Source organism: Carcharhinus amblyrhynchos, chromosome 18 (assembly GCF_965287045.1).
Source record: "Carcharhinus amblyrhynchos chromosome 18, sCarAmb.v2.hapA, whole genome shotgun sequence".
Lineage (NCBI taxonomy): Eukaryota > Metazoa > Chordata > Chondrichthyes > Carcharhiniformes > Carcharhinidae > Carcharhinus > Carcharhinus amblyrhynchos.
Window position 1 is genome coordinate 11,056,469 of NC_137341.1, and position 15,478 is coordinate 11,071,946.

At 46.0% G+C, this 15,478-nt stretch overlaps 1 protein-coding gene across 2 annotated transcripts in view; it reads right to left on the minus strand.

Annotated features, from left to right (window-relative positions):
• Nucleotides 1-7,958: 7,958 nt before the first annotated feature.
• The window catches only part of LOC145354840 (putative sodium-coupled neutral amino acid transporter 10), a 44,534-nt gene continuing 37,014 nt past the window's right edge, over nucleotides 7,959-15,478 (minus strand). For both annotated transcript variants that reach the window (XM_080206364.1, XM_080206365.1), the window contains 3 exons: nucleotides 14,793-14,899; nucleotides 9,903-10,050; nucleotides 7,959-8,869 (listed from right to left, as the gene is read on the minus strand). In XM_080206364.1, coding sequence (XP_080062490.1) covers nucleotides 8,511-8,869; nucleotides 9,903-10,050; nucleotides 14,793-14,899 — 614 coding nt within the window. In that variant the 3' untranslated portion in view covers nucleotides 7,959-8,510. The remainder of the gene's footprint in view (nucleotides 8,870-9,902; nucleotides 10,051-14,792; nucleotides 14,900-15,478) is intronic.

Genomic DNA, 15,478 nt, shown 5'->3' on the forward strand with positions numbered 1-15,478 from the left:
GAAAATAAGTTACAAAATCAGTGTGCTATTCCAGTTACACTGTTGATGCAGTGCCCAACAGCTCATTGATTAATCCTGAAGGTTAGGAAATGTCGTGGGAAATATTGTGGGAGTTGTTTCAGTTTCTGGCTGGGATAGCCTGCTGTTTACAATGAATCTGTATCTGTAAAGCCTGCACTACCTGCACAATGTCAGCAGTGGGCACAGAGTGTGTGTGCCCAGCGCAGCCTGCCATCCTTAGCTAGGTTACTCCTTCAATGGTTTTGAAATTGTGTCCGTGTGTTTTTACACTCACAGCAACAAGTAGCATATTTCGGGAAGCTGAACTTCTCCGAATCTTCCCTGTGTTGGTGTGACTGGTGCCATTCTTTCGAGGTATTGTCAATGGCACAGGTTAATATTGGAGGATTGATTCAGGGAACAGACATCAGATTAAAGGCCTGATGCTGTTCGGGGTTAGATCAGAAACTCCGAGTTATATTAGAAAGTTAGCCTAGACCCCAACTATTCTGGCACAAATGTGAGGATAAGATGGTTCACTCCAGGTGTGATTCTATTGACCCACTAGGAAGCATTTATTAAAACAAACTTTATTTAAAAATTTAAATACAATAGGCAGAATTAGCATAATTGTTATCAATTAAGTACTTAAACATGACAAAGTATAATTCTTAACTGGTAACTATATCTATTAGCTCTGATTCAAGCAACATCTCCATAGATGTAAACTCTTCCTCAAAAGCAGTTAGCAAAACATGTAGGCACACATGAATTCCCAGTCCTCCAGATTTTCAACCCCTCTGGACAGAGATACAGAGAGACGTCTGTCTTTTGACTCTCGGAGAGCAGCCTCCAGAGGAAGACCTGTCTTCACACAGCAGAACTCCAGAGAGGGAATGAGAGGGAGAAAACACCTCTTGCCTTTCACAGACCTCTGGAGAGATAGACCTATTTTCCAACAGGTTCCAGACTTCAATTTCCAGATGGAAGGAGAAAGAGCTGCTCCTCCTCTTTCAATTTCAAATAGCAACTGCCTGCTTGTCTGTCTGTAAGTCTAGCTCATTGACATGATTTTCTTCTTGTCAATCAAACTAATTAAACCTGAAACCCCAGGGGGCAATAACAAAACTGTATTAACTTAGATTAAAACAAACACCCCAGTAATTAGCTTCAATATTCTTCTGCATGCTCAGTATATGGGCCGCCATTGTAGAAAATTAGCACCGTAATCCTGGTTGAAGTATAAAACTGTCCCTTCACAAGAAACATGATACAAATGCATTCCTCAAAGGCACAGTGCCATCACAACACACCAGGAAAATGTTAAATATTGGAGGAGTGAACACCCTCAATCTTTCCTTCTTATCTGAATAGAGGTTGATTATAAATCAGCTTGAAGTGGTGGTCTTGACTCATATAATATAGGAATAAAGGGAAACAAATCAGCAAACAATTGACTAGCCCCTGTATGCATGTTTTGTGACTCTTCCCTTCCTGTAGCAGCTGTTGTTTAACAGCTTTAAATACTCTCCTCATAAAGTGCTGTATCTGCAGCTTTATACTCTCACCTTTACTCTTCTGAAGTTCGTAGTTTGCATCTCAGTGAAGCCAACAGGGAAGCAGCAGCCATTTTGTAACTAGCTCAAGCGACCATTACATATGTGTGTGCCTAGATGGCGGGTTTTTCAGCTATAGAGTGCAGCAGACTTTACAACAGGAGATAGCAGCCAGAATTGGGGTGGAACGGTGGCACAGTCATTGGCACTGCTGCCTCACAGCGCCAGGGGCCCAGGTGCGATCCCCGGCTTGGGTCACTGTCTGTGTGGAGTTTGCACATTCTCCCCATGTCTGTGGGTTTCCTCCGGGCGCTTCGGTTTCCTCCCACAGTTTGAAAGATGTGCAGGTTAGATGGATTGGCCATGCTAAATTGCCTTTTAGTGTCAGGGGGATAAATGCATGGGGTTATGGGGATAGGGTCTGAGTGGGATTGTGTTCGCTGTAGGCTTGATGGGCTGAATGGCCTCCTTCTGCACAGCAGGGATTCTATGAGTTCAATGAGGAGTCCAAATTGATCATTTTCTTGTGGGTTTATGTGGATCCTGAAGTGCAAAGGCTTAACAGATAGAAATGCTAATGTTCAAAGTTGTTTTATTATTTATTAGTGCCACAAACAGGCTTACATTAACACTGCAATGAAGTTACTGTGAAAATCCCCAAGTCATCACACCCCAGTGCCTGTTCGGGTACACTGAGGGAGAATTTAGTGTGGCCAATGCACCTAGCCAGCATGTCAATTGGACTGTGGGAGGAAACCGGAGACCCTGGAGGAAACCTGTGCAGACATGGGGAGAATGTGCAAACTTCATACAGATAATGACCCAAGCTGGGAATCGAACTGGGAACCTTGGCGCCATGAGGCAGGCTTGCTGACCACTGTTCCAATGTATGATATAGGTGATGATGTACCACAGACTACAGCTTTACAGTCTTTCTCTCTCTGAGAGAAAGAGAGAGTGAAAGATTGGAACTATGCCTTGGAGCAACATGCCTACTTTATCACCTGTTTAGATGTTGCATTAATAAACCCATGTTAAGCGATATCAGAGTTTGTCTACAGCTTGTCTACTAGCCAAGTCCCATACCTAGAGTCCAAATAGAAGGACCCCATCTCAGAAGGGATGCCACCCTGGAGATTTGACCACATAATCTAGACTAACAACCAGTGCAGTACTGAGGGAGTGCTGTACTGTCAGAAGTGCTGTCTTTCAGAATAGACAATAAACTGAGGCCCTGTCTTCCCTGTCAGATGAATATAAAAGAACTCACAGCAATAGTTGAACAGCAATGGGATTCACTAAGAAAAAATTATTTTGGTTATTCAAATGTTGCTATTAGTGGGATATTGCAGTGCACAAATTGGCTGCTGCATTTCCTCCTCAACATCAGCGGCTATACTTTCAGAAAGACTCCATTAGCTGTAAAATGCTTCAGGATGCCCTTGAGATTAGCATGTTACAGATCCAAGTCTTTCCTCCTCTACCCTGGTCCCCAGAGGACTGAGGCCAGCTTTGTTACTGATCTACAGCCTTCCCAGCAGAGATCAGATAACTTGACATTGAGCAGCACTTGAATGTGGGAGCTTTTAGATCTCAAGGACTCAGTAATGCGCACAGCAGTGCACACTGCACCGTTTAATCTACTGCGTTTCATAGCAACAGCCTACGCTTTGATTTAGAGAAAAGTGGGGGGTGGGGGGGGGGGCACTCCCTTTTCACTGAGAGAGATAGAAAGTTACCCTTGCCTCTGTAGTGGGCTTTTAGGACAACACATTGTGTTCTAGAGTCAGTACCTGAGGGAAACGGGGTGTGTGGCCATTCCTATAAGCAGATCATGCTTTAGGCAATATCTCAGATTCTTAATAAAAGGAATGATGCGTACTCATAGACAGATACGGTCATCTTTTTAGAACAGTGGTATTTATCAAAGCAAGACGTGCCATTGTAAATAATCACAGTTTAATCCAAATGCTTTAGGCCCCATTTTACCATCAAATTGTGCCCATTTTTGGGCACAAAAACTTGGTAAAGTCGGGCATGAATCTCCGCTCTCTAGTTGGGGTGGGGGGGGCGGTGCAGGTCAGACGGTTCTCTGATGGGGGGAGGAAGGGGGTCAGATGGCTCTGGTGGGGGGGAGGGAGGGGGTCAGACGGCTCTCTGGTGGGGGGGAGGGAGGGGGTCAGATGGCTCTCTGGTGAGGAGGCAGGGGTCAGGGGAGCAGGGGCAGGAGGGTCCGCTGCCACTCTGCATGCAATCGGTGGGGGGGAAGGGGGGGTCCACTACCACTCTGCATGTGATCAGTGGGGGGGGGAAGGGGGGGGAAGGGGGTGGGGAGATAAGGGGATCAGGGGATTCGCATTCTATCATTTTCTTAGTGCGCATATGCAGTTGGAGGCTCCAATTGGAGCTGCAGGGTTTCTGGCATGATAAGCCTTGTGTAGTGTGATTCAGAAACGCTGCTATTTTTTCAGGGAGAGTGTGTATGGGGGTGCCTGAGAACGGGTCTAAAGGTCAGATCTGAAACACTCCCAGTTTCAAGTCCGTCTAGCACTTAGAGTCAAAATGGTAAAATAGGGCCCTATGGGTCTGATTTTACAGCATCGCTCGTCCCGAAATTGCAAAATCCCACCCGAGGACAACTAATCTTCCTGTTGTCCACCCCTCGCTCGCTCCGATTCCCGTGGTGGACAGGGCAGTAAAATTCTGGCCTTTATGTTAACTTTGTACACAATTGTCCCTTCCCTAATGGATAGTTAATAAAGCACACGAGAAAACTGTTAGACATGGAACAATATCAAATTATTGGCCAGGATTTTCCCTCCCCTGCCCCCCTCTCTGTGGTGGGTCTTCCAGCTGCAGGGGCAGCCTGCCATTGCCCAGTGGGCTTCCCGGCAGTGTGGCCGACAAGCCAGTAGGCTGGATTCTCTGACTCCGCCGCAGATGGGATTCTCCAGTCCCGCTGCAGTGAACAGAGATTTGGGATTGAGGGCCAAATTCTCCGTTCTCGCTGGCAGTGGCAGCAGGATGCGAACAGCCGAAGAATTCCAGCCATGGAAAACACTATTGCCTTCGGTTGGACCAGGAGACCCCACCGCCAGCCAATGGTACGCTGTCCCTGCCACTGGAAAAGCTGCCACGGGCAATGGAAAATCCCAGCCAATAGCTTTCTTCAAAAGATAACATGGGAATCATGTCAGTTGACCTCAGTATTTACAAAGCCATAAACAAAGCGGCCTGGAGGAGCCAAATCAAATCTTTATTTGACTTTGGGCTTGCAGGAAATAAACCCCATCCCTTCTGGAGAGAAGAGCTGGCCCAGACCTGTTATCCTGCCCGTTAATGATGGCCTTTGATGACAATAAATGATTCTTGATCACTCAAGAATATCCAACTTTATTTCAGCAAACTGAAAACATGACACTGTGAGTGGGAGAGGGAGAAGATCCTTGGCCTACTTTGAGTAGGTACCAGACAAGGCAGAAAAATCCCCTCTCAACAATCCCTATTGAATTGTAACTAAAAGCGGAAAATGTTGAAAAAACACTCTCAGCTTCTGAGAGGAGAACGGGTGAATTAACATCTCAGATGTGGACCTTTCATCCAAATGAAAAGGAATCAAAAATAACATACATTTAATTGGGACAGCTTGACTTTGTCACTCAGTTTTAGTCCTGTCCTGTACTAACCTGATCTCTCACTGATGTTACTGAATTGTAACGTGCTCTTTAAGCCTAAGCTGTTCATTCTTAAACTTGGTTCCAGTTCAGGTGCTCAAGGCAGCTGCTGTGGGGAAGAGACTATCACCTACCTCTTTCTGGAATGTAGCTTTGCAAAGCAGGTCTCTAAAGAGAGGCAGTGGTTTTTTTGTCATTTTGAGGAGCTCTGGACTGCGTGGTGTGTGGGCTGTTCCCAGAGATGAACACCGACTACTGCTGCAACCTGGTGCGAAATCCCCTGTAGTGTGCCCGAAACCTGCTGGACTCCCAGTGCGGCGAGCTGAGGACAATCAAGCGTAACGGACAGGCACATTCCAGAGTCCAGGAACAGGATTCTCTGATCTCACCCATGGCTGTCATCGCAGCCAGCACTGACGGAGCATTTGGCATTCCGGCCAAAACTCCATTCACTGCAATGACACCAGAGAAACCCAGCCGTGGATGAGGTGGGAGGTTTGCAGCACAGAGGTAGGTGCTGAGGGACACACTATAGCAAAGGTACAATGGGCCACTGTCTAAAGCTCTCCCATGACAGTACCCCAAAGGATGGGAAAACCCAGGCTGTGTGCACCAGAGAAAGACACAAAGTGTAAGTGTAACCTGTGATGGCAAGTGCAGTGAAGCTCCTCATGTACTGTATGGGCAGAAACTGGTTGGTTTTACATTTTATGTAATGTTGCATTTGAACTTGTAAGGAACATTTGTGAATGGGCGGCATGGTGGCACAGTGGTTAGCACTGCTGTCTCACAGCACCAGGTTCAATTCCAGCATTGGGTGACTTTGTGGAGTTTGCATGTTCTCCCCGTGTCTGTGTGGGTTTCCTCCGGGTGCTCCAGTTTCCTCCCATAGTCAAAAAAGATGTGCAGGTTAGGTAGATTGGCCATGTTAAAAATTATCCCTGATTATGAGGGTAAATGTGTGGGATTATGTGTATTGGGCCTGGGTGGGATTGTTGTTGGTGCAGGCTCGATGGGCTGAATGGCCTCTTTCTGCATTGTAGGGATTCGAAGAATATTTCTGGAAAAGTTATCAGTTAAAGTTTGTTTTAGAATTGGAGATTTGTGGTTGATTTAATTTATTTTTACACGTCTCAATCTGAGGCAAGTCTATTTTATTGGAGTTTAGTGTTATGACGTTTTAGACTTATGGAGTGTTCAGCATGGAAAATATGGGGATGATATTTTTGATTTGGAGACATGAGGAGATAAGGACAGAGCTAACGGCATCCTGGCTGATACTCTCTCCATTTGCATCCGGAGTTTTGGAAAACACAAAAAAAAATCCAAAACCTAGAGTTGGATCTTGCCCATAAACTAACCTTGGGCTATATCATGTCACTATATCAGGGTTTGTTGAAATACATTAGTTTTTGAAATATGTTGGGCAGGTTCTCTGGTCTTGACCCTGTTGCGAGCAAGAATGGAAAATTTGGCATTCCATAGAACCATAGCACATTACAACACAGAAACAGGCCTTTTGGCCCTTCTTGGCTCTGTCAAACCATTTTTCTGCCTAGTCCCACTGACCTGCACCTGGACCATATCCCTCCACACCCCTCTCATCCATGTACTTGTCCAAGTTCTTCCAGCTGAAACTCCACTCACTTACAGCGAAACCAGAAAATCCCAACCGCATTCAAGGATGGAAGATTTTGCCCATTGTTTATAGACAAACAGACTAACAAATGGGGTGAAAATGGGACTACCTCAAGCTACCTTCAATAACAATGGAGACAGAAGGAATTGAGGTGATGTTACCAACCCTCCAGGATTGTCCTGAAGTCTCCAGGGACTGAAGACTAATCTCCTGGATTCTGCCGTGAGCAACTCAGGAGAACAATCAGATGCAGACTGAAACAGTTTCCATTTATTTCCATGTCTTCATTTCCTGCTGGTTAGTGCGTGTGCAGCAGGTAAGGCACTGGAATCTCAGAGTTGTCACAGGACTCTCCGAAGGAGCCGCGTGTCTCAGAACCATTCCCCTGCCTTTCCGCCACACCCCCACCCTGTGCCCCTACACATTGTTTCAATTCAAATAATCATCTCATGCTCTCCTGGATGCCTTGACTGATGTGGATATGCCGGCATTGGACTGGGGTAAACACAGTAAAAAAGGCTGACAACACCAGGTTTAAGTCCAACCGATTTATTTGACAGTAAACTCACTAGCTTGCGAGGTTTCCCTCTTCTTCAGGTGAATCTGAAGAAGAGGAAAACCTCGAAAGCCAGTGAGTTTACTATCAAATAAATCGGTTGGACTTAAACCTGGTGCTGTCAGACCTTTTACTGTGCCTTGATTGAACCTGCCCTGGTCACACAGCCCGACAGAGTGATTGAAAAGTATCAGAGATGGCTCAATGCTGCTAGTTTAAATCAATTTTTTCCCACTTTAAATGTGGCCTGTGTGTCCATCAGCTATGTAGAGAAGGCAATTAGGATACAGTGGAACTCTTGACGCACGAATTGGGTCCAATCTCCAGCAGCTACTGAACAACTGGAGTTTTATAGTACGGAAGGCAAATTGTGTTCCTTTTCTTTCTCTAATGCTTTCAGCCTTTCCAAAGTCAGAACCTTCCACATGCCTGGCGAAGGAACACCGTTTCCGAAAGCTTGTGGGATTACTATCAAATAAACTGGTTGGACTTAAACCTGGTGTTGTCAGACTTCTCAAGGGGAGTGGGGGAGCAAGCAGGGGGTCATTGGTGGGCTGCTTCATTCTTGAAAAACAGATGCTGTGTCGCAGAAATGAATGATTATAGCTTGTGTTTTCCGATTGGTATTTTGTAACTGCCTGTGGGGGATGCAGTTAGAAAACTCTGGCTAATACACTCACTGGAGCAAGCAGATCCCTCAGAGTAAAACTTGGCACTTGTTCCAGAGTGCCACCTGAAAGTTTTCGCTCAAACACATTTACACATCCTTAAAAGCCATTACACTGGGTTGGACAGACAAGTTGCTGTTGTAGTTAAGATCAGAGGTGGTAAATCACTGTCTTGGAGCCCAGCGCACTGAGATGATCCCTGTTTTGTTCTCCTGGAAGGATGCAGCCTTTACTTCGAGTCAAAGACAATTAGAAGAAAAAGATACAGTGGAACTCTTGACGCATGAATTGGGTCCAATCTCCAGCAGCTACTGAACAACTTGAGTTTTATAGTACGGAAGGCAAATTGTGTTCCTTTTCTTTCTCTAACGCTTTCAGCCTTTCCAAAGTCAGTTAATGCTAAAATGAAAAACTAGCCTAAGTGATCGATACATTTAAGTTTCCATCTCTGCTTTCATTTTCAGGTTTAAAGTTGGCACTGGGGGACCATTCCCATGGGTGTGCTCTGCCTCTGGGTGGTTTGGAAAGTTTTGCCTTTTGCCTGATTTCTGATAAAACCATCAGCATTTTTGTCCTTTCTGTTTCTCTCAGTTCCTTAAATCTTTCTTCAATGCTGCTCCCAGCGTCTCCGAGTGGGACAGTTTCTTCTGTGTCGACAGCTTCTCTCTTGACAACAGGCCTTGCACTAATTTTGTCTGAGCTCTGGATAAGCCCTTGGTCTTTCCGGTTAAGCTGTCTCTCTCCATCATCACTCACCCATTCTGGTAAGACTGGATCTGCAGGTGGGGTGGGGAAGTACACGAATGTTACTACACTTTCACAGCTCGGCGAGTCAAACCTCAAAATAGGAGAGTCCAGCACGAAAGATCATCTCTTCAGATCAGATCGTTCAGAAGAGCTGTCAGAGAGCATTCTTCACTCCAAGGGGAGTGACAATCCGGAATTCTTGCTGTAGCAACAAGCCAATTAACACAAAATGTCAAAACGGATGATGGTATGCTTTTACTAAACAAAGGTATGAACTTATTCAGGGACAGGGAGCCAAGGCAGGAGTTAAGACACACATCTGGCATAATCCCATTGAGAGGTGTGGAACAGGTTCCAGAGGTAGGATGACCCACCCCTATTGATACATCCCTACGTTCCTGAGCCTACTGTGTCTGGCTGCACAGAATGAGTTTTAAAACTACACTAAATTGTGGTTCTGTCAACCTTCTTGAACTAAAATTCCAGATCCTTTTTTCTGGGATCCAAAATTTTTATACATATTTTTAATCATGTTTTTGCCAAACTCAGTGACAATTTGCAAAATCAAGCAAACTCCCCCAAGAGCCTCTCTACCTATCCCCCCACCCATGCCCCACTACCTGAGAGTGCTGGCCGACTGTGGAACTGTACCCCAGTATCTGAGGGTGTGGGTCACTGTGGAACTGTACCCCAGTATCTGAGGGTGTGCGTCACTGTGGAACTGTACCCCAGTATCTGAGGGTGTGCGTCACTGTGGAACTGTACCCCAGTATCTGAGGGTGAGGGTCACTGTGGAACTGTACCCCAGTATCTGAGGGTGAGGGTCACTGTGGAACTGTACCCCAGTATCTGAGGGTGAGGGTCACTGTGGAACTGTACCCCCATACCTGAGGGTGAGGGTCACTGTGGAACTCCATTGCTGTGGATCTGACGTGACATATAGGCCAGACCGATTAGGGATGGCAGATTTCCTTCCTTAAAGGACATGAATGAACCAGATGGGTTTTATGACAATCAAAAATGGTTTTACGGCCATCAATAAAAATGGACCAATTATCTCACCTTTATCTCTAAATGCTGGCTTTGCAATTCCTGATTCATCAGCTGCTAAGACTTTCCGAACTGGTTGCAAATTGAATTTCTCCCTGTTCAGGTTAATGATACTGGAAGCACGGATAAGTAGGAGGAGAATTCCCACTCCCAGAACAACCTGCAAGACCAAGTTTCAATTGAGGTCCTCTCAACTGCACTGATATTGACCACAATACATGCTTCACAACAGGGGATGTTTCTCAATCCTACAGTATCTGAAAGTAGGCCAGAATTCTCCGGCCTTGGACTCCCTGCTACCGCTGCCAGCCAGAACGGAGAATTTGGCACTCGGCCAAAATCCTATTCACATCAGCGGGACTGGAAAATCCCAGTGGCGGGTGAGGTCAGAGAATTTCAGCCATAGTTTCACTCGATCGCTTTGAGTGTTTAATTACAGTGAGTGAAGTCAATGATTTTATTGGTGAGGCAAATAGAGAATTCCCTGCTGGATACTGGGATTTTAATTGAGATGAGCTTCCCGGCATTATTTCATCTTCAGCCCACCAATCAACACTGAACTGTTCTGCGTTGAACAGCCCGTAAGAACATCTTGGACCAATCTGTTACATGGAAATAACACAGAAACAGACCAAAGTGGGCTAATCCAATGTGTGTGGCACGGTAGCATAGTGGTTAGCACTGCTGCTTCACAGCTCCAGGGACCTGGGTTCAATTCCCGGCTTGGGTCACTGTCTGTGTGGAGTTTGCACATTCTCCTCACGTCTGTGTGGGTTTCCTCGGGGTGCTCCGGTTTCCTCCCACAGTCCAAAGATGTGCAGGATAGGTTGATTGGCCATGCTAAAATTGTCCCTTAGTGTCCTGGGATGTGTGGGTGAGAGGGATTAGTGGGTAAATGTGTAGGGATATGGGGATAGGGCCTGGGTGGGATTGTGATCGGTGCAGACTCGAAGGGCCTGTCCCTGCACTGTAGGATTCAATGTTCTATGTGTGCTATACCCAAGCCTCTTCCCATCTTTATTTCATCTCAGCTTGTCAATATTCTATCATTCTATATGAATAACAGTAGCAGGTCTGGCAAGGTATAAAATTGTATATCATAGAATAGAATAGAATCTCTACAGTGCAGAAGGAGGCCATTTGGTCCATTGAGTCTGCACCAACTCTGCGACACAGTATATTACCCAAACGCTTTCCCTACGTATTTACCCTGCTAATCCCCCTATCCAACACAGAAAAGAGGCAATTTAACATGGTTAATCCACCTAACCTCTGGACTGTACCAACCACAATCCTACCCAGGCCCTATTCCAGTAACCCCACATATTTACCCCACTAATCCCCCGGACACTAGGGTCAATTTAGCGTGGCCAATCCACCTGACCCGCACATCTTTGGACATCTTATGATTTATAGAGTCATGAACCCCTCCAATGCAGAAGGAGATCATTTGGCCCATTGAGTCTGTAGCAACCCTCTGACAAAGAATCCCACACAGGTCCTTTCTCATAACCCCGTATATTTATCCCACTAATCCCTCTAACCTACACATCATGAGACACCAAGGGGCAATTTAGCATGGTCAGTCCACCAAACCCGCACATCTTTTGGACCACTGGAGCATTTGGAGGAAACCCACGCAGACATGGGGAGAACATACAAACCTCACACAGATAGTGACCCCAGGCTGGAATTGAACCCTGTCACTGTGAGGCTAAACTTTTTGCCACATGCCAAACATAATTTGCTCCTTGAAGAGATTGCTTCATGGAATCATTATCCTGCTGCCCCGAGGGATGGTCATGAGGTCAGGGAAGAGCAAAGAATGATTTCTTGGGTATTATTCACATGCCATTATCTAACCTGGGAATGTTTGATAGTGCGAGTATTTCCCCAGCGTGGACTCCCTGATCATTGAGTATGAGCCTTCACGTCATCTATTCTGAGGAGAGGAGGCCCCAGTGCAATGCTGCTTGCCCAGTAAGAACACAGCTTGGAACAACATAGAACATATAGAACATAGAACATTACAGCGCAGAACAGGCCCTTCGGCCCACGATGTTGCACCGACCAGTTAAAAAACAAAAACAACAACAATGACCCACTAACCTAAACCAATCCCTTTTCGTCCATAAACCTGTCCACAGACCTCTTAAACGCCCCCAAACTAGGCGCATTTACAACTGCAGCAGGCAGGGCATTCCAATCCCTCACCACCCTCTGGGTAAAGAACCTACCCCTGACATCTGTCCTATAACTACCCCCCCTTAGTTTAAAGCCATGCCCCCTCGTGCTAGATTTTTCCATCAGAGGAAAAAGGCTATCACTATCCACCCTATCTAAACCTCTAATCATCTTATATGTTTCAATAAGATCCCCTCTTAGCCGCCTTCTTTCCAGCGAAAACAACCCCAAATCCCTCAGCCTCTCCTCATAGTTCCTGTTATCTTTCCCATGTTCCTAGGAGTGCAGGTTCAGCACACTCTCCACATAGTCCCATACCATGTCAGTTGTACAAAATCACAAACGTGATCAATGATTGTCAAAATGATCAGAGCAGTACATCACATTGCCTGATCAATCATTATTACAAACATTGACATTAGGAGCATGAGTAGCCTATTTGGCCTTTTGAGCCATTCAGTATGATAATGACTGATTCTTCATCTCAATGCCATATTCTGCTTGCTCCCCGTAGCCCATGCTGCCATTAAAATCTAATATATTATCTATCTCTTTCTTGAATACGTTCAATGACTTGTACTTGGTATTAGAGGCTGGACATGCGTGATGCTACACCCCGTGTTGCTCTGTGAATAAAGAAGTCATAATGAATGTCAGCCTCCCAAACTGTAGTGTCAGCAACATCAGTCTCCTTATTCAATGCAGTTGACCACTTTTCGTTGATTCTATTTCTATTGTCTGTTCAGCACCAGAGCAATTCCAACAATGGCTTCTGTTCCCACCCCAGGACCATAATCTTACAAGTACTCCATTTACTCTTGGTGCTATCATCTGCACACAAGGAGACCGTCAACTCAACCCCTTCTCATCCTCTGTCTTGCCTCCATGATCATAGAATCATAGAATCTTACAATGCAGTAGGAGGCCATTTGGCCCATCGAGTCTGCACCGACCACAATCTCCACCCAGCCCTTATCCCCATAATTCCATACATTTACCCTAGCTAGTTCTCCTGACACTAAGGGGCAATTTAACAGGGCCATTCTCCTAACCTGCACATCTTTGGATTCTGGGTGGAAACCGGAGCACCCGGAGGAAATCCACACAGACAGCGACCCAAGCCAAGGGTCCCTGGTACTGTGAGACAACAGTGCTAACCATTGTGCCATCCCAAATGATGTGAGATGGAGTTCCTGCTTTCCAATCTGGAATAGTTTTCCTTTGGTTAGACCTTTGGAAGATCGAGGCTATTGTATTTGACCTCCATGACAAAGACTATGTCTGCTTCACCGTTTCCAATCCCCTCCCCCATTCCCCACTCCCCCCCCCCCCGACCTCGTCCCACCCACCCGGCCCCTGAACACTATCTCAAGCTGATCCACATTGATTGCAGCATTGTGTTTGCTCTGAGCTGAGCTTCTGACTCTTTATTTCTCTCTGTCATAAAGATTTCCCACTGCACCTCTGCATTATCGCACACCTCCACCCTTACCCTTCTTCCTGCTCTTTGTCACCTCCAGGCCTGTTTAGTCTGATGCCCAGCTGGCCACATCTCGGGACACCAGGGTAACGATTCAAGGAGTAAATGATATGTTGGTATGCAATTTCATACCTTGAACTCATGCCAGACTTGCTGCTGCTATTTGTATGTTGATAAACTGGTGAAATGAAGTAGAGTAGAAAGTGGCTTGTGTTCATTGTCACAGACAAGTTTGGGCCTACGCTGTGTTCCTGTGCCGTAAATACAATGCAGTATAATGTTCCTGAATAACAGGTCAGCCCCCAAGGTACAGGTTAGAGCAACATGGAATCGTTTGGTGTTGATTGGTGGGCTGAAGATGGAATTATGCCAAGGAGACTTTTCAAATCTAAAACCCAACATCCAGCAGAGAATTCTTCAGTTCTGAAACAAGGAGCGGCTCAGGAAGGAGCTGATATTTCGAGAAAGCCAGAGGAACTGGCTTCCCCAAGGACCTGCCGGATTTACTGCCAGGATTCGATTATCATTATTTGTCTCTGATACCTGACCACCGACAGTCAGATTGAGAGGCAGCTGGCTGTCAGGTGGAGAGGCCTTCAGCACCAGGCCTTCAGTACTAGGCCGCAATCAGGGAGTAAAGGGGAAGACTGGGGACACTGGAGGGGGGAGGAAGATCGGAGTCTTGGAACCTGGGGAGATCAGAGAAGCTGCAGAACGGGAACCATTTGGGATATGAAGCCAGGAACCAGCTGGCTGGGGTAGGGGAGGTCAGAGTAGGAGGTGGTGTCTTATAGTAAAGCAGGTAAACTGGATCCAGCAGCTAAGTGGAAGGGCATTTCGCTCCCAGATCAACATCATCACCTCTCTTTAGCCACTGTGTTTTCTGAGGGCAGGAGGGAGCCAGGGTTAAATATAAAATATGGGTTAAATATGAGGCATGCAACCTCATAATCAGAATTAAATTGGCAACATGCCTTCTGCCTGCCCACTGTCCTGCCTCCCATTGAAACTGGAAGTAGGTGGCTTGGGTTTGCAATTCAGATTTTTAGTATTTTAACACCGCAACAGGACACATTGGGTTAAAAAATTCATCCCACCAGGTGACTAGCAAAGAGAATCTAACCTTTTCCTGACGGGAATAAAGTCCATTGATGTGTGAAGCTGGAATGTGTAATAGTAAATGACCATCTTAATCTGCTAAGGTTTAGAACATAACAACTTCATCAAGTTATACTCACTCTTCCGGTGAAGGTATGTTTCTGCAGTTTAGCGTGAATCACAGATGGAAAGATGAAGCAGATGAAGCTCCCCATGGTGGTTCCCATTATTCCCAACACAGTCTCCACTGAAAAAAACCAACACAGGCAGGGCAATGAGAATCTAGCTGGAGTCAGGAGTGTACAGATCAGACATGTCCTTCCTTTAACTTGTAGCTTGAATCGACCTTTACGTTCTGTACCTGCAGCCATCGGCAAAATGCAGTTCTTAAGAAGAAGGAAAAGGGATTCTCCTGAATTGTGACGTGTTTGGGCTGCTCTGGAATCACAGAGTACGACAGAGGCTATTTAACCCATTGTGTCGTCCTGGTTGCTGCTTCTATCCGATTAGTTCCTGATCTTTTCACATCACCCAGCACGTTATTCCCCTTTCGCATATCGATCCCATTCTCTTTCGAAAGTCCTATTAAAACTGCTTCCACAGCCCATTCAGGCAATGCATTCCACATCATAACAACTTGCTGCATTTCAAAACTTCTTTTGTTTTTAATTCCCACAGTGCAGAAGGAGGCCATTTGGCCCATTGAGTCCGTACTGACCACAATCCCACCCAGGCCCTATCCCTGCAGCCCCACATATTTATGCTAGCTAGTCCCCCTGACACTAAGGGGCAATTTACCATGGCCAGTCCACCTAACTCACACATC